This window comes from Cucumis sativus, chromosome 2, assembly GCF_000004075.3.
Source record: "Cucumis sativus cultivar 9930 chromosome 2, Cucumber_9930_V3, whole genome shotgun sequence".
NCBI classification, from domain to species: Eukaryota; Viridiplantae; Streptophyta; class Magnoliopsida; order Cucurbitales; family Cucurbitaceae; genus Cucumis; species Cucumis sativus.
The window spans coordinates 1,506,710-1,529,660 of NC_026656.2; the positions used below are offsets into that span (position 1 = coordinate 1,506,710).

Below are 22,951 nucleotides of genomic sequence, written 5' to 3' on the forward strand. Positions count from 1 at the left end.
ACAAAAGATTATTAAACATTATACTAAAAAGGGGTTGTTCAATTTAGGGAGATTTACTTTTTTAAAAAAACCAATTCATTAATCTATTTTTAAGTACTAAAATTTAAACGTAATCAAGTTTTATTAAAGCAAAATAATAATAATAATAATAATAATAAAATAATAATAAGGGGTACTTTAAAATTCCAATTTTCTATAACCTATTTAAGTTTTTCTTTTGTTGCTATATTTTACAAATAAAAGTAAATAGTTGTTTTTAGTTCAATAATATCATTATCGTAGGTGTGAAATTAAACAAAAATGATAATTGACGTCTTTATCCATTAAATTATGTTTAATTAATTTTTTTTAAAAATGTATTTTTAAATATAGTAAAATAAATCAAAATATTTACAAAATATAGCAAAATTTTAAATTTATGAAAATAGAATTTGAAATTTTACTATATTTAAATATTATCAACCATTTTTTATTTTGCGATGATTTCCCTTAAACAAATAGTTTTAATTGAACAATTAAGTACTAACCGAAAACATTTCGTTTTTTTTTCCCTAAAAGAATTCTCAATTTACAATAATTTTCAATCTATTCTTTTTCACTTTTAATTTGTCCCTCATTTGCAAATTAAAAGTTTCTCATGTTATATATATATATAGTTACATTACATATAATCAAACTTTAGCCTCAAAGGAATTCAATAGTGTGTACTAAGGAATTTTAGAGTATGAAGATTAGAGTATAAAGGAAATAAGCTCTAGTAGTACTTAAAATCATTCATAAAAGGTAAGTCCAAAAGTAGTTTTTTATTCTATATATCTATAACTATATAACTAGGGTTAAAAATTAAACTAAAAAAGAAAAAAAGAGAAGAAGAAAAAACTTTTGACTTGGCTAGAATAAAAGTCCTATATATTTTTTCATCATAATGTTAGAGTCAAATAATTCTCTCCATATATGGACAACCTTATCTGTAAAAAATCAAATGTAGTCAAAAGTTTGAATTTAATTTAATATTTCTCCTTTCTTTCAAACTCCAATTATTTATATATATATTAAATAAAAGTATAGGTGCACTATTTGAGGGACATATTGCTCTAATAAAAACTTGAACAAAAAGTGAAAAAGTAGACCCTTAGTAATGTAACACAAAATTTAATGTGATAAAGAGTTAGGTATACAAAACATAACATAAAGTTTGAGCTAGGATGTGTTATATGATGAAACATATATTAAAGAGAAAGGGAAATTAAATAAGTTCACAACCATATGGTTTCATATTGAAGTGGTAGTGTTTGGACATTTTGGGTGTCTTAGATCTTCTTTCTTTCTTTTCTTTTTTTTTTTTTTTTTTTTTTTTCTTTGGTCATCTCTATAAATTATTTCAAAGTGGTAGGTGGAGAGAGACACTTTTGGAAAATAATGTCTTACTTTTCAAAATAATTGTATACTATACCCTAAGATTATGGGCAATGGGTGTGGGGGCTTAATTTAGTTCACAAAAACAAAGACCATGTGTAAGAACAAAGAAAATATGAATATATATCCTTAATTTCCTTTCTAATATATATATATATATAGGTGATGTTATTTTATCATTAAAATAGTTTTTCTTTTTTTGGTACACAATACAATTTTATTGAGGGGGGTACAATTAGGGTTTCCTTGAAAATCCCTTTAAAAGCAAAAGAGATTGAAATCTTTAAAAGTTTTGAGTTCTTTTCCATCCATAAGTGTCTTCTGGCTAAGAGACTTTATTGTGAACTCAAAGTTTATAGGTCTATTAATGATCAATGTGTGAAACGTTTATTGTACTTTTCTCATTCAAAGATATATACATATATACATACATACATATATAACCTTAATTTCGTCAAATAAAAAGGCAATTTTGGATACTAATTTCATACAAAACAGCTAGGTATATTCTACCACTTATGAATCAAATTCAAGACAAATTCTCAAATTATATACCCTTTTCATTTTGTATATGATAGATCTATTTAGCATATTCGGATGAAAAGTGTAAGAGATTGATTGATGTATTATTTATAAGATTTATTTTTACTTCTAATCGAACCACTCAGCTTTCTAATTGGACTTTGATGGATATGAAAATTGAATCTAGGAACCCTAAATGTTTACATAATCGATTTTATCTCTTTTGAAAGTTCAACAACTACATGGATACAAACTTAAACAAGTTGGGGTTATACGTACTTTGTAAGTTGGTGAAGGTAAATTATTAAAAAAAAGAGGGATCTAAGAGAGACAAAATGGTGAAAGTTTGAAAAGCACTCTCATCTAGTATGAGAAAAATATCCCTTCCCTCTTTAGTACTTGTCACCCATGTGTTGGACTGCAAAAATTGCATAGTCAAGTCACTATTAGTACTTGAATTTTTACATAGAGAACTATCTCTAGTTTTTGTCACACAATTACATGTGTGTGTAATACCCTCTGTGTCTTCATTGATCATCTGATGTGAAAGTTTGGAAATTTATTTGGCAATTTTTTGTTGGTACCAAATGCAAAAGAGGAAGGATAATAATTGATTCTTACTTAAAGTCATCTCTTTTTCTCTCCCAATCAAGAAAATCTCTCTTCGAAAACAAAGGTCTTTAATTATAAGTTATATGGTGTGTTATTCGGAGACAAACCTCTCATTACTATCGTAGGAATGTGAGAAAAATAACGAAAGTATAAAAACTATAAATACAATAATAATTAACATGAAAAAACTTCAAAATGGAAAAAAAAATCATGAACCAAATTTTTTTTATTTATGTGAATGATGTATACAATCATACACACATCTCTCTCCCTGATCCCAATTACACATGAACAAGACTTTCGTAAAGCATGTGTAGCATCCATTTTTTACGAGAAGAAAATTTAACTAGGGTTAACACACCTAAATTTAAAGTATTTTTAACTGGAAAGATATGAGACGAAAGACATAGGTTACTGTTATTAGGGTTTAATTAGACTTCACTCTTCCTTGCACTTTTCTAACGTGTGATAATGATTGTACTTATAATATTTTGTCAAAACTCAACTTATGATTCTCTCCATATTGATATAAATAATAAAAAGAAAAACTTAAACTGAATTCAAATTAGAAAGGAGTACGGGATCCCACAATCCCAATGAATGGTCTTGAAGTCAAAATTTAAAGTGATCAAATGAACGAACATGAGAAGTAAGTTTATGAGCAAGTAGTGAATAAAAAAACCATTAATTTTAGTGTTATTAAATTTTACCCCTTGGTGAAAACCTAAATTCATTAGGGCACATAATTAGAACACATTTTCAATGTACGTAGGGTATATTTATGGATATTGTAGACATTTATGGATGAAATAAATGAATAAAATAGGTGTTCTCATTTGATTGGTGTTTAGAAATTAGAAGAGATAGGGAGGAATATTCTATTAGTTAAGGTTACCATAAACTTTCACCTTAATTCCCACCCTAAATAATTCCCATTAATTTGCTGAATTTAACCCATATCTTTAAAAAAAAAAAAAAATTAAAGCAAATAAATAATCTTCATTCCTTTTACTTTTTCCTTTTCTTTTGGAAATTAATTAAAATTTTACATCTATCACTAATCCAAGATTATTTGTTGATCATCAAATTTGGTTCTTTTATATGAAAATTCATTCAAAAAATAGAACAAGAAAGGTAGTTTTAAAATAATAATGTTGTTGATATATTTTGTAATAAATAAGTATATTTATCTTTAGTTTTTAAATGATTTTTTTTTACTATTACTATTTTACGAAATTAGAAAGAAAAAAAAAGTTATTCCATTCAAAATAAAAGTCGAAGTATCATAACTAAACCAATTAAAGCAAGCATTGAAACCTCAAGAAAGAATAATCAACATTAATTATACATAAAAATTTATTCAGAACTCAAAAAAGAAATATATATATATATATATATATAATTAAAACATTTTTCTACTTACTTCTCTTGCTGTTTCATAAACACACCACAACATTAGTTTAATTAAATTTATGTTAATTGAATAGTTTAGAGAAAACAAAATTGGTAGATTATCATTTTTCATACTATTATGTAATTTACATTAAATTAAAATGTCAAAAAGGATTAGATTAAGAGATGGGGATTGAAATAAGAGTAAGTAAAAAAGAAAAGAAATGAAATAAGAAACATTTTTGTTATATGTATGAGAGGAAATAAGAGACAGTAAATTAAATTGGACTGTGACTTGTTGCTACTTTATAGAGAGCTACATTTATATATATATACACGAAGAGATATATGGTAGTACAAATACAGATAATTAATTAATATATTTTTCTCTACATCTTATAAAAATAATATGTATTCTTTGTTTTTTAATTTCCATCAAATGGGGAAATTTCTTCTTCTTTATTTCTTTTTTATTGCTTTCCTTGTTCCTTTCTTCTGTTTGTTTGGTTGTAGCCTGCAATTTTTTGTAAAGGAACCCTACACATGGGGGAGGCAGCAAAAACAAAACAAAAAAGCTTATTTATTTTTAGGAAAGGAAAAATAAAATACATAGAAATGGAGATAGAGAGAAACAAGAATATTCTAGTGAATTTATGTTTTTTTTTCTTTCTTTCTTTCTTTCTTTATCAATAAGAATAATTTATAAATGCAAAAATTAAACTATTTACCTATAGAAAAAAGAAAAAGGAAAACCCAATTGACAGCTATATATTTGTGGGTGTTTCTGTTTGTTTTCAAGTATGTAAATAAGATCCAATAAATAAATTACAACAAAAATAGAAAAATCAATTTGTAATTATATATTTTTCCATTCCCAATTCATTATATCTTAACTATCTAGGGTTTGATAAAACCAACAGTTCATTACTTGTTTTAATGTGATTCAAATTGAAAATTCAAGAAGAAGAAGAAAAGGGTCGGGTCATGTGGGTTTTGTTTTTAAATAAAAAGAAATCAAACCTAAAAGGAAGAAAGAAAAATTGAGAAACAGAAGGATTATACCTACAAGTCGTTCTTCATAGGTTGAAGAAGAAGAAGAAGAAGAAGAAGAAGAAGAATTCTTGTTTTTTTTTTGTTTTTGTTGATCCTTTTATTGTATCTTCCCACAGCTTTATTGAACTGCAGCCATTGAAATACATAGGAAGAGGAATATGTATATATATATATATATATGTATTGTGTAAAAGGATATAATTCGAAGAAAACGAGAGATAATGAAATGCAGTTCAAGAAAGCCGTGGAAGAATACAAAGAGGATCAAAAAGGGATATGGAAACTGGTGTTTGGTGTTTGGGAGGAGAGAAAATTGAGAGGGAAAGTGATGGGGGAAAGAAGAAGAGACATGAGTTGTGCATATGATATGATATGAAAAGCCCTCAATATGGCTACTATACTTATAGCAAAAAAAAAATTCAAACCTTTCTATTTATTTATTTATTATTTTTTTCACCAATCCCAATTAGAATAATAGAACTAAGTGATGAGAGAGAGAGAGAGAAAAAGAATAGTGAAGAAAGCTTGTAGGAAGGAGTTAGCTTTTTGAAGAAATTGTCCCACATCTCATTTTTAATTCTCACTTTATTTATTTATTTATTTGAGTTGACATTAATAGAAGAGAGATTTTTAAAAGTAGCAAAATATATATCTATCACTATCTATCAATGTCAAAAAAAATTTTAAACTGATCAAAATTTTGCTACATGTTGTAAATATTTTATCAAATTTGCTATTTTTTATAATTTCTCTAAGTATAACTTGATTAGTTTAATTAGTATGTTTATTGATTAGCATGGATAATTAAAATTTAAAGAAATTTTCAAAAATAACAAATTTTACAAAATATATACAAAATATAGTAGATTCTATTATTAATAGTGATTGATATGTTATAGTAATAAAAACTATCACTGATACATATTTTAATTTATTTTACTATTTTTAAAAATGCTTCTAAAATATATAATTTTCATCTTCCGTTCAATTAAAAAAAACAGAGTTATTAGAATAAAATAGTATTGCTTTTGAGTTAGGGTTATTCTATTTTAATTAGTAATTAAATTATGGTTTTGAAGTAATTCTTTATTTTGTCTCATATTTCCTAGAAAAGGATAAAATTAAACTAAAATATTTTTCTAAAAAATAAAGTAAATTTTCAAACCTTAGTATATTATTATTCATAAATACTTTTGAGCCTTGTTTAATTTGGTGTCTATCTCCAAAAAAATTTTCTAAACTAATTTATAAGATAATTAAGATATTTACCACGTGATTATATAACTCTAAAAAATTCATTTCATGGTTGAAACAAATGCTTTAGACTACTCTAAAAAAAACTATTATATAAAAGAAATGACATCGTTGAGTTCAATTCAATTATTAAGAATAAAGTGAAAAAGAGCCTATAACGACTCAACTAATGCAAAGTCGAACTACTAATTCGAGTTAGATAGCGTGGTTGGAGACTTAATCAAACAATTAAAACGAAAAAAAAACTTTAGAAATATAATAATATATAATAAAAAATGTGAAAAAATTAAAAGGGTGAGGGTGAGAAAATTAAGAAGAAGAAGGAAAAAAAAAAAGGTCATAAATGTACGTGCGGTTGGGATCTGACGGCAATGGTGGCAGCACAGTTGGGGCTATTTTGATAGATCTGTCCCCTCTTTCAATTCCAACCATTGCCCTCTAGACTCAACCTCTATTCTTCAATACTATACATATATATTTCAAAATATATATATATATATAATAAGCTCGTTTTTTTAACGTCAAAATTGTTGAGAATGTTTACCAATACTATATAGCAAAATGTCACTGTGTCTATCTATATACTTGACGGATCACGATTGAACCATCTAAAATTACTATTATCTATCTATGTTAAACTAGATAGGCACAGTTTGAAAATAAAATTTTACTATATTTTAAAACAACCTTTGTTTTATTTTTATCGTAAATGTTAAATTTTGGTTCATCATGATGTTTAACAAGATTGCATAACGGAATTATATCAAATTATGAATTTTTTCCTCTGCTTACGCTAATTTCTTCTTAATCTTGTTTAATTATTTATTTTATTTCATGTATGTAGTGATAAAAAGGAATAATTATAATTAAGATGAAAAAAAAGTGCAACCCTAACAATAGCCCTTGTTAATTATGTTTTAAATAAAAAGTCATCATGGTAAATATATATATATGTGTAATTATGAACTAATTAAGAAAATAAATTTTATAAAATCGTAAACTAAACTCCATGTTTCAATCCATTACTATTAAATAAGACATTGAACGAAAGTTTAATTTTCAAAGTCTAAATGAACACCAAACCAGATCGTTCGTCTAAGATAGATTGGTAAAAACAAACTACATCGACTCGTTTGTTTAAAGTTGAATTATGATCCTTCTATTATTGGACGTGATATTAAAAAAGCCTTTAGTTTTAAAAGGAATTAAAAAGATTCTTACAGAAAGAGACTAAACCATTTAGTTTTGGTATTTTCTTAGATTAACACATGGTTATAAAGAAAGGAGATGGGTTCATTGAATTATATTAAATTATGATATCCCCATATACTTTAATTTCACTAACCCATGTGTGTGTGAGGTGTCAATTTTTCCTTTTTAATTTAATGTTATTATACACTAATTAAGAGTACAAAAAAACAGTACAAATGATCATGATATGTTAATTAGCATTTCAAGAATAAATTTGACATATAACATCTAAATATTTTCAAAAAAAGAAATGGAAGGAAATATTATATTTAATTTAAAAAAAAGTGACAGCTCATATTTAAATGTCACTTTTATCATTTTGTTATTTTTAAATTCATACCATGATGTCTTATCTCATTATATATATAAGAACAACAATTTCATTATGTGGACAATTTTTTTATCACAAAGAAAAAGAAGAAAATCCAAGAGAAAGTATAAAATTAGAGTAGGGGCCTATGGGGAGAGGAGATGGTGATAATTGAAGGTTGCAAAGGAAAGGAAGATGGACAGCAAAGCCATCTCCAAGTTGAGTCGAGAGAATATTAATTAACAAATTGTGTTATTAATTATTGTTGTTTTTTAAAATTACTCTTTGCAAAATAATAATAATAATAATATGGCTGACGTCTACCTACATCTTCGAACAACTTTTGAGTAATTCAATCGGTTTTAGGTCAGTCGACACTCAATTTTTCAATCTATTATGTTCAATCCACTAGTATTAGGGTCATTGTTTGTTATCTCAATGGCAAGATCCATATATTGTTGGTCATAAAAAGGTAGGTTAATTAAACCTTTTATTGATTGAGTATGAGAAAAGAAACTTGTTGAGGCCTTGAGTTGATCTCGATTAAGTACTCATTGTTATCACGAATTTAGAAGTTTGGCATTTATCCTTTTAGATTTGAGATTGTTTCTTTGATTTTATGGGGTCTTCGAATGAAACATGAACACTTTTTAGATTTCTTTTAGAAATCGAAGGCTTCTTTTTTTGTTAAATTTAACTCTAATTATATGACACGTGTGCTTTGCGATACATATTTGAAGAAATGAGGTGTGTCATCGTTAATATATTTGCCTTGATAACCATCCCATTTGTATTCAATTGTACATAAATTAATAATATTCCATCTAATTATGTTGACACTTTTAATTAATAATGTGTGAGACTTTTGACTAATGTAAGACAAACTATAGCACATACTAATTTTTTCACGTTTCTTTTCCGTTTGAGTATACATCAACATGAAGGATCGAAGAATCGACAATTTCATAATTTTTTGAAAAAATTCTAATATAGAGTATGTCAACATTGACATTATAAACCTTATATCGATCTCAACTTGTTTGTTGGTGACGTTTTAAACCTAGTGAAATGTTGCCGCCATCGGTAGGTGAGGAGTTTCGAAGATGGATGGTGGGTGACGATTGCCAATAACATACGACATTTGAAGAATATGGTCAACGACATTTCTAGGCGAGGATGAGGGTGGAGTTCGATCCTCTAGTGGGTGGGAGGACACATATAACAACGTTTGCAGTCTTCTTTGCGTGAGAGTTTAAGGTGTTTTATTAGAACTTATTTTAATAAATTATTTAATGTTTTTATCTTTTATGACAACAAATAATAACGAATAAGTGCAATCGAAAAATACTAAAAACGTGATCTTGACATTTTATTTTTCTTCTTTCAACTTGGGTCGACAGAAGTGACATTTTAAACCTTATATATGGATATTTTTACTCGGAATAGAAAATTATATATTTAACTTTTTGGTTTGATAATTTAAAAAGATAAGAATATTATTCAATTGGGTTAATGAAAATGAAGGGTTATTGGAGACATATGCATTGGAAATCATGTGTTCTAATTTGTCAATATGTTATTGACATTTTCTTTTTCAACTTCTCATCATGCCCAACATCATTTAATATTATATATATATATATATATATATATATATATATATATATGTATAGTTGTTTTGTTTGTTGTCTCTCTTTTTTCTTTTTATTTAACCCACAAATTTGTCTCTCCAAATTCAAAACCCTAATTGTTTCCTTTCTCTTTTTTCCCTTTTTTTATTTTTTGTTGTGTCGTCTTCATCATCTTCAAATTACAATGGTTAATTTCCATACTATTTTATTACCTTAAAAGCTAAGTTTCTTCAAATGTATATTATTCTATATATTATTGCTTTCAATTGGATCGAGATTCATGATGTCCAATGAACTAAGGGCAGCTCAAACTCTTGTCCAAATTGATAAAATGTTTACGAGGACAAAAGGGTTTTTGTATTGTTTTAATGTTTCCTTTTTCAATGGGAATTCAGATTCATTTTCTCCAATCAAAACTTTGGACCTTAATTACTATAAAATGACTAAGAGGGTATATTATTTATCTATTTTTAATGATGCATTTTGAATTTTATTGTTAATCTTATTGAGTTTCTAGCACAAATATATATTAAAAAAAACGACCACAAACCCTATGGGTTTGTGTGCACTAATTTTTAGATACTAAGATGTTTTGATTTTAATTCAAGATATTGGATTACGCAGCGAATTGTTTTGAGATTAAAAGTTCTCGAGATTATAAAGAAACGTCTTATTTGGTGTCTAATGTTTGAAGACTTGACAAGGTATAGGATATTGATCGATCTTTTATGAATGTTATATTGGTATGTCGACTCAAAAATAGGATTAAAAAAACCCTCGGTAACTAAATTTGAACAAAGCTAAGAAACACGAGGACTAGAACTTATAGTATTATAACGATATCGAATTAGAATTTTTTTTTTTTTAAAAAAAAAAATCTTCTTAAAGAAATGTGACATAAAAAGAGCATTTGAAACAATTAAATGAAATATAGATATAATTTGATGTGTTTTGGAAGCTCGTGTATTTTTCTAGGTATGGTAATTAGTGTGGTTTCAAATATGTAAAAGCTATATGGTAGATAATATCAGTTTTATAGATCAAACAACTTTCAAGTATGTCATCGAAAGAATGAACCGAGAAGAATACAAATGAGTTAGTTTATCTAGATAATAAAAAAATATTATTAAATATAACGTGATATTTACAAAACAACTCTTCGGTAAAATATAACAATTTATTACAAATATTATTATACACTTTAATTATTATCGAACTTAGAAACGTATCTATATTTTGAATGCTCAAACAAAATATTTTCATAAAAACTTTATAAATATAAATATATGTGTAACAGCAAAAGGCCAATTTGTGAAAACAATTTTTGGTTGGCATTAATCTCAAAGCTAAATGAATTTGACCAAAATGTTTTACTTTTCCTTGACAAAAGGCAAATACTTCTCAAGTTGGAAAAGATAGAGATTGTATAAGGATTTTTTTTAATACTATTATTATTTTTATTATTTTGACGGTCGTGAATTGAGATAATAAAACTTTTGACTTTGAAACGAATGATATATACTAAGGTTTACGTTTTGTTGGCATATGTTGTACAAGTATATGTGTACGAGATAATGTCATTTCTCAGTTACAAACAAAACTAAGATTATTTCATTCTCTCAAACTTCTCTTTATTTGTTATTTTAAAAAAGTGTGTTAAATTGGAAATTTGGTCCGAATGGTTTAGAGAAAATTATGATATAATTCATATGGTTTAATATAATCCTCCTTTAGGCTATTTATGATAAATCTATATAAAAATCAGATTACTTTTAGAGAAATTGTTTTAAATGGCAAAGCAATTGAAAATATGTATAAATTTTCATCAAAACTTAAAACGATAGTTAGCTAGATACAAAAAAGACGTATTTGATTACCATATTACATTTAGCGACTAACTTATCATACTAGTTCGTTGAAACATATAACTATCCATTAATATCACTTAATAAATGATTTATTACTATGTTAAGATAACAACACAAATGAAAAAGAAAAAGAAAAACTAAATTCGAACTTTAAAAAAAATAATCTAAATTTTTTTAAAATTTCGTAAATCTAATAGAAGGTAAATATAAAGTTTAAAGACCGTATTAGATAATTAATTTTTTTAAAGTCTAAAAATATTTAAATTATGTTTTATGTTTTCATATTTATGAATTTAACAAATATGCATACGTCAAATAACTCAAACTTTATTTATGAAAACTATTTTAAGAGTATATTATCTAAAACGTAAAAGTTATGAAATTAACGTATTTACGTTTTTATCGTATCTAAATTAAAATATTTCTAATTTATATTATATGTTATATTAAGAAGACGATTTATATATATATATATATATAATAATAGTAATAATTATACAATTTTTTACATAAAAGGTTTATATATTATTGTAGATAGATGGGTAGATGGGATAAATATTTTGCTATATTTGAAAATAGAAAAATACTAAAACATATAATTTAAATAAAAAAAGAGAAAAGAATATTGGACTCTAAAGAGAGAGAGTCCAATACGGCTGAAAGGCCGAAGGGACCGTCATGTTTTCGATTTCGATTTCTTTTCTCCCAATTCCTTATCCCATTCTCTCCTTCGGTCCATTTACCTCTAAAGCCCAATTTCTCTTCCTCTCTCTCTTTCTCTCTCTTTCTCTCTTTCTCTCTCCCTCCTGTAAAACCCTAGATCTGAATCTATCGCCGGCCCCGAAGCTCCGTCGCCGGCCTTCCGAAGCTCATTGAACAGCTTTCCCTTTCGATTTCGGGTAAATTTCGTTCTACCTTTTCTTCTTGATTTCTCTTAATTTTCCTTCATGAGGGTCGGGGTTTTTCCCCCTGTTTTCTTCATTTTTATGGCTTCTGTTCTGATGGGATACCTGTATTGATATGATTGATGTTGTTTCTTCTTTGTTTGTGGGGGACATTGGGTGTTTTGGCTTTGATTTTGGGTTTGCCTTCTTGTTTCGTTATGGTTTCGTTTCATTAGGTCGAATTTTGAAAGGCTCAGCTGATTCTGTGTTTGGAACTATGTGAATTGATCTGGATTATTACTCTTTTTTCTTGATTCTATGGGTTTTGCTTTGATCTGGGCTAATTTGCTGGAAAATTCTATGAAGCCCAATGCTTGATCGAAACCAAACCCTAGATTGTATCTTGAATTGCTCTTTCCCCCATTGGAGAATTTATCGGAATTTAACCAAAAAAGAAAAAAAAAAAACTTTTTTTTTCCTTGCTGGATTCCACGTGGCGTGTTTCGAGTGGCGATTGATTTGAAATTGTGGAAAATGAATAATCTTTTTTTATTTTTTTTTCATTGGCTGAAATTCACACGTCATCCTCAACGGCCCCGGATCCACTTCTACGGTTCACTCGAATCAAGTTTGTTCTTTTACTTGTATACGCATGTCAAATAAAATCGAAGTGTCTTGCGATTAAAAAAATGTTCTTTCTTCCCCTTTATGAATGAGGAAATAAATTGTTGATTACATTAGAGTAAATTTAATACATTTAAATGGTTTTTTTTTGGGCGAAGAACTACATATTTAAATAGACATACTTCAAATAGAATTATGTTATTCAATACATTTTAAAACTATTATGGCAAATTCTCTCCCTGATCTCTTCGAAAATTAACAAGAAATTTTGTAAGGATGGGGAATGAAATGGGGCGGGAATAGGGACGGGGAAGTTATCCATGTGCTAGTTTCGACCCATGAACATACCTATGTACTGATTTTTTGTAATGGTTTTATCTTTCTCATCTTAAGGTTTCTTTAAGAAAAATTAGTGGAAAATTTTAGAAAGGAAACTTATCCAAAGTCCAGATCAACCTTGATGGATCTTTTTCACATGTTTTGATGCTGACGGTGCTTGAATTGTATGATATTTTATTAAGCTAAATTATGAAAAATATCTCTAAACTTTGTCATTTGTTTCAAAAGTATACATACTCTTTCATTAGTTGAATTATGATTTGCAACGTTCATTAATGTTTCAAAAAAACCACTAGAATAGAAAACCTTTAGAATTTCAAGCTGAAATTGGTACCTAGAATGGTGTGACAATGACTTAGATAGAATGATGTTGTTATTCAAATTTCTGTTTTAGGTTACCGTCACATCATTCTAAGTTCCAAAATTTGAAAGTATTAGGATGTTTTTTAAATGTCAAGGATAGTATAACAACTTTTAAATAAAATGTAAAGAATTCTCTGGATTTCTGTTCTATTGTTGATTTAAAAAGCTTATGCTGCCTGCCAAACGTACAAGTTCTTTATTTCGCTTAGACATCAAATGGAGGATTTTATTTGACTTTGCTTTATATGAGACTTTTTTTTCTTGTTCCTTTGCTTGAAATATGTGACACGGGTGTTTTGTTTTCTACGCTTGTTGGCGTTCTAGTTGACATTGATTTTTGCTGTTTGTGATCCTCGTTGTTTTGGTACATATATCATCCAGAGGTTTGCGATATCTTGCCTTTTCATCTTTTTCATTTTTAATTGAATGTGAATGTGAGGCTGAGACTGGATTGTTAAGTGAGAACTCATGTAAACATGTTGCAACTGACCATACGGCCAGGCTATGTAATATTTTGTTTGTACTAATTTGAAACAAAAAAAAAAGCTTTGGTTCGTTGTTTCCTTTGCTTTTCTGGCTGTTTAGATAATCTGCAATTTAACTTCACAGTCTATTCATATCCTCGTCTAAATTTGATGGTTACTCTGTAGCAGGAATTCTTTCTCCGGGTTGCAATGGATACACCTCATGACATGATGTTAACTCCCTATGTGGAAAAGACGCCAAACTCTGACGAATATGGTGCACTGACCACCACCGAAACGCAGCCTAACAAAAGGAGGAAAAAGAAGTCCATAGTCTGGGAGCACTTCACTATAGAAACTGTAAGTGCTGGTTGTAGAAGAGCGTATTGCAAGCAATGCAAGCAGAGTTTTGCATATAGTACGGGTTCAAAAGTAGCCGGGACCAGTCACCTAAAACGGCATATTGCTAAGGGAATTTGTGCTGCTCTTCTACGCAATCAGGACAAAAGTCAGTTAACGCCATCCACCCCAGCTTCTAAAGGAAGTGATCTGCCAAAAAGACGTTATAGAAGTCCCAATACATCTTATCTTATGTTCGATCAGGATCGTTGTTGCCACGAATTCACTCGGATGGTTATAATGCACGATTACCAACCCCACATGGTTGAAAATTCTGGATTTGTATCTTTTGTACAGAATATTCAACCACGATTTAATGTCAAGGATTTCAACCATTTCCAAGGGGATTGCATTGGAACATACCTATCAGAAAAGCAAAATGTCATCAAATTCATTGAGGGTGTTCCAGGACGCATTTGTCTTTCTCTGGACATGTGGACATCAAGTAAAACTGTTGCTTATGCAGTAATAACAGGTCACTTTGTCGATAGCGATTGGAAGCTGCACAGGCGGATTCTCAGTGTGGTCATGGAACCATATCCTGATTCCGATACAGCCCTTAGTCATGCAGTTTCAGAATGCCTTTCTGATTGGAATTTGGAAGGTAAACTATTTTCTCTCACCTTTAACCACCCTGCCACCGAGTCCGCACTTGGAAATTTGAGGCCCCTGCTTGCTATCAAAAACTCCCTCATCCTGAATGGCCAATTTTTGGTTAATAATTGCATAGCTCGTACATTAAGCAGTATTGCAAAAGACGTTTTAGCTGTGGGATCAGATATTGTTAGAAAAATTCGGGATTGTGTAAAGAATGTAAAGTTGTCCGAGTCTAATGAGGCAAAGTTTCTTGAGCTCAAAGAACAGCTTCAGGTCCCAACAGAGAGAAGCCTGTGTCTCGACGATCTAATGGAGTGGAACACAACTTATCTAATGCTGATTGCTGCACTTGAGTTGAAAGAAGTGTTTTCGTGCCTGGATAATTCGGATCCTGATTTCAAGGAAGTGCCAACAAGAGAGGATTGGAGGCAAGTTGAGACTCTTTGCTCATGTTTGAAAGTTCTCTTTGATGCTGCAAGCATTCTCAGCACCATTAACAACCCAACCGTGATTACCTTTTTTCACGAAGTATGGAGGATTCACTTGGAGCTTGCTCGTGCACTCACGAGTGAAGATCCGTTCACTTGCAGCCTCACTCAAATGATGCAAGAAAAGATCAACAAATATTGGAAGGATTGTGGCCTGATTCTAGCTGCAGCTGTAGTTATGGATCCTCGGTTCAAGATGAAACTTGTAGAGTTTAGTTTCAATAAACTTTACGGCGAAGAAGCTCCAGCTTACATTAAGATCGTTGACGATGGGATCCATGAACTCTTCCATGAATACGTCACGCTTCCGTTGCCTCTAACGCCAACTTACGCTGATGAAGGGAATGCAGGAAGCAACATCAAGTCAGAAGGGCCCCAGAGTGGAAGCCTTCTGTCAGACAATGGACTCACAGATTTTGATGTCTACATAATGGAGACTTCAAGCCAACAAATGAAATCCGAACTTGATCAGTATCTAGCCGAGTCGCTGCTACCTCGTGTGCAGGACTTCGACTTACTAGGCTGGTGGAAGCAAAACAAGATGAAGTATCCAACGCTTTCAACAATGGCCCGTGATATTTTATCAATACCAGTTTGTACACTTCCCCCAGAATCAATATTTGATATGGAGATTAAGGAGATGGATCCATATCGGAGTTCATTGCGACCGGCCACCGTCGAAGCCATTATATGTACACGGGACTGGATCCAATGTGGATTTGCAGAAGTTTCCGATTCACTTGTAAAAATGGAATGCTAGAGCCTAAGCCTTAGTGTTCTTTTTTCTTTTTTTGTGTATTATTTAGGCTGTGGGAATCATATATATATCCTTTTAGAATCTCTTTAGTCACCATTAACATAGCTTCTGTATTCCAAATTCTTCAACAGGTTGAATTGAAGAGGAAGATTGGTCTTTGTTACCAATTGAAATGAGGTTTTAGCTGCAGGATGGTGAAATGCTTCTCATTTTCAATCTAATGTTCTTTCCCTTAAATTTTATACGTGTTGGTTGATTGGTAGGTTGGTTGTTGGCTTCCTATTGGTAACTTCCCCCAGTAATAAAAGGTAATGGGGAAGTGTTCTTTGCATATATTTATTCTTATTCTTATTATTTTAATTTTTTTTCATTTTCATTTTAGTTCAAAATTTACAGTATGATATGATTAGATGTTCAAATCTTTGGACTCGTATATAATATACACATATTCATATATATTCTTGAAACATTTTTTTTTTGGTGCTTTTATACTCTGAATTTTGTTATATTTTAGTTTATTTTTAAATGCCCTTTTTGTCTACAAATTTTAAATTTAGAAGTCTATGTTATTCTCACATTTAGAAGTTTTAATAATATGTTTAAGAAATTATCATAAATGAAAATTTGTTGAAATATTTTTAAATTATAGCAAAATTTTAAATTTCATCCACTATAAACATTGATAAACAAACTTGCATCAGGGAAGATGTTCTAACATTCATTTAATTGAATTTCAATTGTTCTCAACTTTCTTTCTCTATTATTCTATTGTGTTATTTCATCATTTTTATGTTGATGTTTATTTTAAACTATTATAATTGTTAAAAATAAAAATGATTTTTTATAAAACACTTATTTTACACCAACTTAATTATTATTCAAAATTTGTAACTAAAAACATAATTTCTTTTTTAAAAAAACAAATAACTAATAATGGGAGCGAAAAAAAAAAGCGCCGAGGAAAACGAATCGTAACTGTACGAAAATTGGAGCCTATGTCTATAAGGCTTTGCCACGTGTACATTACTGGCGCATTCTTTGACTTTTCTTTATCATCTCCTCTGTTTAACGTTTTAACGCCATTTTCAGTGAGAGAGCAAGAAGAAGGAAACAAACAAAAAAAAGCTTTGAAGCTATGGCGTTCGCCGAGAGAATTGAGACGAAGAACACGCTGCTTCCACTTCTTCATAAGCAAGTAGGAAATGATGAGCTGAAACCACCAACAGCTGGATCCACCATGACTAAGAAAGGAGCTTATGCTGCTATTTCTTATATGGCTTCCGCTGGTTCGTTTTTTTCACTTTCTCCTTCCATGTTTCTATGCTGTTTTAGGACTTATTCTACTTTGGAATATTGCATGGAAGCTAGAAATACTCTGCTCTTCATTTTTGTTCCATACGTTTAGTGACAACATGCCTTTGGATATCTTTGACGTAGTATGATATTGTTCAATTTGAACGTGAACTCTGATGAGTTTGCTTTTGGTTTCACAACAAAATTTCTTATACCAATACCAATGGATATAGTTTTCTGCATTCCCAAAATCCTCCCCTCGTGGAGCCCGATAGTCATCCTCCTGTCTAACTCTTATCTAGACTAACTCCTCTTTCCCGGAGCACATCATTCGAGGCTCCATTATATCTTTGTTCGACACTTAAGGATCCTATCGGCACGGTTAAGTTATGAGCATGAATCTTATACCAATTGTTAGTGACAAAAATTCCTTTAGATATCTTCGTACATGTGTGATATTGTCAACTTTGGGCTTAATAACTTGTGACTTTGTTTTTGGTTTCACCTTAAAAAGTCTTGTACCAATGAAGATAGTTTTCCTCATTTGTAAGACTCTATACTCCAAATACCACTTGTTTGTTTCTGTTTTCACTTTTGGATTCTTCCAAATCGCTTTGGCACGCTTTGAGGAATGAGGAAAGAAAGAAACTGACAAAGTAACGACAGAAGTGTGGAACAACAACTGAATTTCTCATTATTTCAATGAAAAGGCTTGTTTTCATTTAAAAAAAGGGAGCGGGTGGGATGAAAATATGTATGTATGTATTGAACATATTTTGTAGAATACTTTCACTCATCTTATTCATTAACAAAGAGTGATATTTATAATATTCTGTACAGATGCAGTTGATAACTAAAATATAACAAGATGAAGAACTGTTACTAACAGTAGAAACTAACTTTTAATAATATTACTTCTAATAGTAAGATTTTGTAGGTAGCGTTTGATTTTTGAAGAATGTTTGGGTAAATCTTTTCTTCAGTTTGAGAGAACAGTAATACATTGAGTGTATGTTATATTAACTGAATCATGATGGATTGTGTTGGAAACTGGAGGAGTATCACTTTCACAGTAAGAGAGAAACACAAACACCAATTATTTGAGATCATCATTGTTTAAGGCTTGTTTGGAATGACTTTCTACAACTTAGTTTGACTACTAGGCTTTTAAAAGTGTCTATAAAGGTCTAGAGAATAAAGTAGTGCAAAGTACTTATTGGCTCACTTCAATGAAAGTTGTTTCAATAGAAAAGAAAAAGTACTTATTGGCACACTCACTATATGGATATGATGGATTGATAGACAGAGAGCTAGCAAGCAAGTTGTGGGTCTTTAGAGAAGGATAGAGAGGGAGAGGGAGTGAGTGCATGGTGGGACTTGCAAGATGAAAGCACTTTTTAGTGGAATACAAAAGTGATAAAATCCATAGTGTTAGTGAGATGACAAGCTTGAATAGTGGTGGAGGCTGCCTATCACGCTTAAAAAGTTTGAAAGCAAGGTCCTTTCACTCTTTTTTACCTACCATGTATAAATTAGTCTTTTTTTTAATTAATTTTTTTCTTCTTGTTTTTCTTCACAAAGTAATGCAGCGAGAATGGTTCATTGAGAATACCATCATGGGTAAATCTTTGGTTGAAGTGATCCTTTTGAACTAGTAGTAAAAAGAAGACAGTTTTAATAAATGGCTAAGAGGTCAAGAGTTCAATTCAGACTGGTCTCTTACTTAGAAATTAATTTCTTACGAGTTTTCTTGGCACCAAAATGTTGTAGAGTCAAGTGAGTTGTCTTTAAGCAAAATAATTGAGAATGAGAATAGAGTTACATCTTGGGATACAGCAAATATTACTGTTTAAGAAATATGGAAAGAAAAATAGTTAGGTGCTGCTTGGGCTCCAACTATGCAGTGAAGCCCAGGCATATGCCATATAAAAAACTGCCTTGTGGTATTTTTTATATATTTATATATATATATATATATATATATATTTTTTTTTTTTTTTGTATGTTTAGAAGATGGGGGAGTATGGGTTTGGTGCAGCCTAATCATGGCTCTTAAGATAAAATTATTGCTTTTGAATACAAGCTAGCCAAGCCCAAATTCAGTTCATGTCTTGTTTATATCCTGTGAAGTCTAAACTAGATAATATATTAATGGTTTGGATGATCATATTGCTTGACTATAATGCACTTTTCATCTCTTTTCTACTTCAATATGGAATAGAGTAATAAAAATTGTTCTTGGGAACTATTCTTATCATTGGATGTGTTGTGGTGTTGGACGAACAATACTTACTGTCAACTGTAGATAAGATAATAATTGTATACTTTCTTTCCGTGGACTAATAATTATTAACACCAGGTTCTTGAGTTATTATTTTCTATTTTTACTTTTTAGGTGCTTGTATGAAGAGCCTCGAAGGCTTGAATTGAACACTGGTTTTCGTGCTTCTTAAAATCTTTCCTTCAATTATTGAATTTTGAAAGTAGTTTTATAAGAGATAAACTTGTTTGCATTTAATTACAATGATACCGTCTTGTTTTGTCATCTATCCTGCAGTTCTGTTGCTAATGTTCAACAAAGCAGCTCTTTCTTCTTACAACTTTCCATGTGCTAATGTCATCACTCTTTTCCAGGTAGAAGATCTACTGATTCCTAATGGAATAAACTATATTCCCTTTTTAGTAAATATCACAGTTTACATTCTTCAGATTATGTGTTCATGCACACTTCTATATGCATTGCGCCGTTGGAAGATTATCTCTTTCACAGTGACTGGTGAATCTCAAAGCGTCAGTGTTGGAAGGTCAATGATCCTTGTACCTTTCAGAACTTTGGTTAAAACACTTCCTCTCGCCTTATCATATTTGTTTTACATGGTATGTATCTTATGATATGTTTTATTTGTCCCAAGCAAAATATTAATCTCTTGCAAAATCTACTTACAAATTTTTCCCTGATAAAGGTTGTAACTATGGAATCTGTTCGTGGGATCAATGTTCCAATGTATACAACATTGAGGAGAACTACTGTAGCATTTACAATGATTGCTGAGTACTTGTTGACTGGCCAGACTCATTCACCTTTTGTTGTTACGAGGTAGGCAAGCATGGTGTTGGGAAAAGCCTCCTACTACTACTGCAGGGCCAAACAGAACAACTAAAAGAAAACTAACGAAAATAAAAAACACAAGGATTTACATGGAAAACTCCATACTCGGAGAAAAACCATGGCCCACTAGAAAAAAATCTACTATGCGAAAAATTGTTATAATCACACAGAATAATTCACCTCAATGTAAATTACAAGAGCACTCTCTCAAAACTTTTATACTACTCGCCTTTAACTTTAATCTCAAACTAGATAATACAAAAGAGAATTTAAAGATTAACACACCCAACTTATAGCATTTCTAACAAGGACCATTCAAAACCAAAGTTATAGGCTCCTTATGTAGTGTTTGGAGCCTATTACTTCCTTGAACTTTTCTGACGTGGATAGCTGGACTTTTAATATTATGCCAAAACTCATCTCATGGTGTATACATTTCTCTTCTTGTTTTTCTTTTTCTACTGTGAATTTGATGAATATCTGGATCTCTTTCCTAGCTAAGAGAGTTAACAGTATTAAATGAATAAGAAAGTAGCATGGCAGTGAACTGAAGGTTTCACATTCATAAGTTTTTTGGCAATGCTAATTCATTTCCTACCTGAAAAATTTAAGGATTCATCAGTGTGGGGATGATTATACTTGGCGCAGTGGTGGCTGGATCCAGGGATTTGTCATTTGATACCTACTCCTATGCTGTGGTCTTCGTTGCAAATATATGTACTGCTCTATATCTTGCCTCTATTGCTCGTATAGGTAATGATTATGAACTTCCTTTTCTCATCTACTTAATGTTGAAGTTGTGACCCATTTTGTTTGACACTGTGTAAGTACTTCCAGGGAAATCCAGTGGTTTGAATACCTTTGGCCTTATGTGGTGCAATGGTTAGAGGATTTTTTTCTATTGATTTACTTTTTGAATAATTCTTTCATTGTTCTGACAAGCTTTAGTTTTGTATTCATCTTCATAGGGGTAATATGTGGGCCTCTTTTGTTACTCTGGATAACAATCAGGGGAGATGTCGAAACAACATTAAATTTCCGTTACTTATTTTCAATTGGCTTCCAGGTATCTCTTCATATTGTGTTTCTCAATGCTCGCCTACTTGAACAATCAGTGCTTGCTTTGACTTTGATGGGTGAAACAATTCTCATGCTTGTTTAATTTCTTAAACTTCTAACCATTAATCATGCTTTGCAGTGTGTGATGCTTCTCTCCTGTATAATGGCTTTCTTGATCAACTACTTTGTATTTCTAAATACAACTCTCAATTCAGCACTGACACAAACAGTCTGTGGTAATTTGAAGGTGAGCAATGCTTAGTTCCTAAATCTTCTTTTGCTATGTGGAACACAAATAATCTTTTAACGATCTTTTCGGATGCATATTAACAGTTTGTTCAGAATAACTTTTCGAGTTTTAAGCACATAAAAACACTTTTTTAAACACTTGAAAGGTACCAAACAAGCACTAAAACTCCAGTTTGGCCAATACCGTCCGTTAAAATGGTATTGTGCCTTTACTAAAACAAAACTATTTCCCTTATTGAATTAGTTGGAATGGAAGGACACAAAGGCAAATGTTTTTCCCTTTTTCCTTAGCCAGATTTTGAGACTTTATTGTGTATAGATGCATACGATATGATCGTTTATATTCGTTTCTCAACTTATGAACGGTCAATTGTAGGATGTTTTTAGCATTGGGGTTGGCTGGTTTCTGTTCGGCGGACTTCCCTATGATTTTGTAAGCCAATATCTTTTACTTTGAAGACTTTGATCTGCATCTTTTGTTTTTGTTTTTGGTTAACTTGTCAGTTTTTTCTTCTGGTGTCTTTTTTTAGATCAATATTGTTGGGCAGTCATTTGGCTTCATGGGATCTTGCTTGTATGCCTATTGCAAGCTTCATGGGAAATAAGATATCAAGATGAGGCTGCCTTCTATGCTTTGGACTCATCTCTTATATACAAAAGAAAAAGAATGTAGGTTAATATATTGTGCTGACTTCTGCTTGCTTGTCAGCTCCCAAATTTTGATGCAATCATTTCAGGTTGTGAAAATGCGAAAGAGGAAAGATGTAGAACATCCAAGTTTATTTTTCATATAATTTTTAAGTGAATCACTTTCATTAGATCGAATAAATATAAAATCAAAAGTTAGGGTTAGTTTGGAATGACTTTTTAAGTGCTTAAAAATACTTTGCTTTTACATTCAAAAATAGTTTTAAAAAACTTATAAAGTCATTCCAAACAGACTTTTTATCCGTTGTTGAATCAAATTACTTATTGGTTGTTGTTTCAATCATTCAGATGATTAATCTTGATTTTTGT

At 30.3% G+C, this 22,951-nt stretch overlaps 2 protein-coding genes and 1 long non-coding RNA gene across 6 annotated transcripts; 2 read left to right on the forward strand and 1 right to left on the reverse strand.

Annotated features, from left to right (window-relative positions):
- Positions 1-4,167: 4,167 nt before the first annotated feature.
- On the reverse strand, positions 4,168-5,492 carry LOC116402125. Its single transcript, XR_004214559.1, has 2 exons — positions 5,005-5,492; positions 4,168-4,479 (listed from the first exon to the last, which is right to left on the reverse strand). It is a non-coding gene; the product is annotated as an uncharacterized LOC116402125 (long non-coding RNA).
- Positions 5,493-11,918: 6,426 nt separating this feature from the next.
- Positions 11,919-16,400, forward strand: LOC105434543 (zinc finger BED domain-containing protein DAYSLEEPER). Of its 2 annotated transcripts, none has more exons than XM_011650397.2 (2): positions 11,919-12,208; positions 14,170-16,400. In XM_011650397.2, the coding sequence occupies exon 2, from the start codon at positions 14,194-14,196 to the stop codon at positions 16,225-16,227; it is 2,034 nt and encodes a 677-aa protein (XP_011648699.1). In that variant the 5' UTR covers positions 11,919-12,208; positions 14,170-14,193; the 3' UTR covers positions 16,228-16,400. The 2 variants fall into 2 exon arrangements, with proteins under 2 accessions (XP_011648699.1, XP_011648701.1); XM_011650399.2 differs by having other exon boundaries at positions 11,972-12,208; positions 14,173-16,400.
- On the forward strand, positions 16,398-22,929 carry LOC101216557 (UDP-N-acetylglucosamine transporter UGNT1). 3 transcript variants are annotated; one of them, XM_004139244.3, is made up of 11 exons: positions 16,398-16,532; positions 17,314-17,510; positions 20,075-20,151; positions 20,227-20,394; positions 20,481-20,614; positions 21,249-21,379; positions 21,464-21,508; positions 21,595-21,692; positions 21,825-21,932; positions 22,311-22,367; positions 22,465-22,922. In XM_004139244.3, the coding sequence occupies exons 2-11, from the start codon at positions 17,360-17,362 to the stop codon at positions 22,537-22,539; spliced, it is 1,044 nt and encodes a 347-aa protein (XP_004139292.1). In that variant the 5' UTR covers positions 16,398-16,532; positions 17,314-17,359; the 3' UTR covers positions 22,540-22,922. The 3 variants fall into 3 exon arrangements, with proteins under 3 accessions (XP_004139292.1, XP_031737025.1, XP_031737026.1); XM_031881165.1 differs by having other exon boundaries at positions 20,272-20,394; XM_031881166.1 differs by lacking the exons at positions 16,398-16,532; positions 20,075-20,151 and having other exon boundaries at positions 17,346-17,510; positions 20,152-20,394; positions 22,465-22,929.
- Positions 22,930-22,951: the final 22 nt, after the last annotated feature.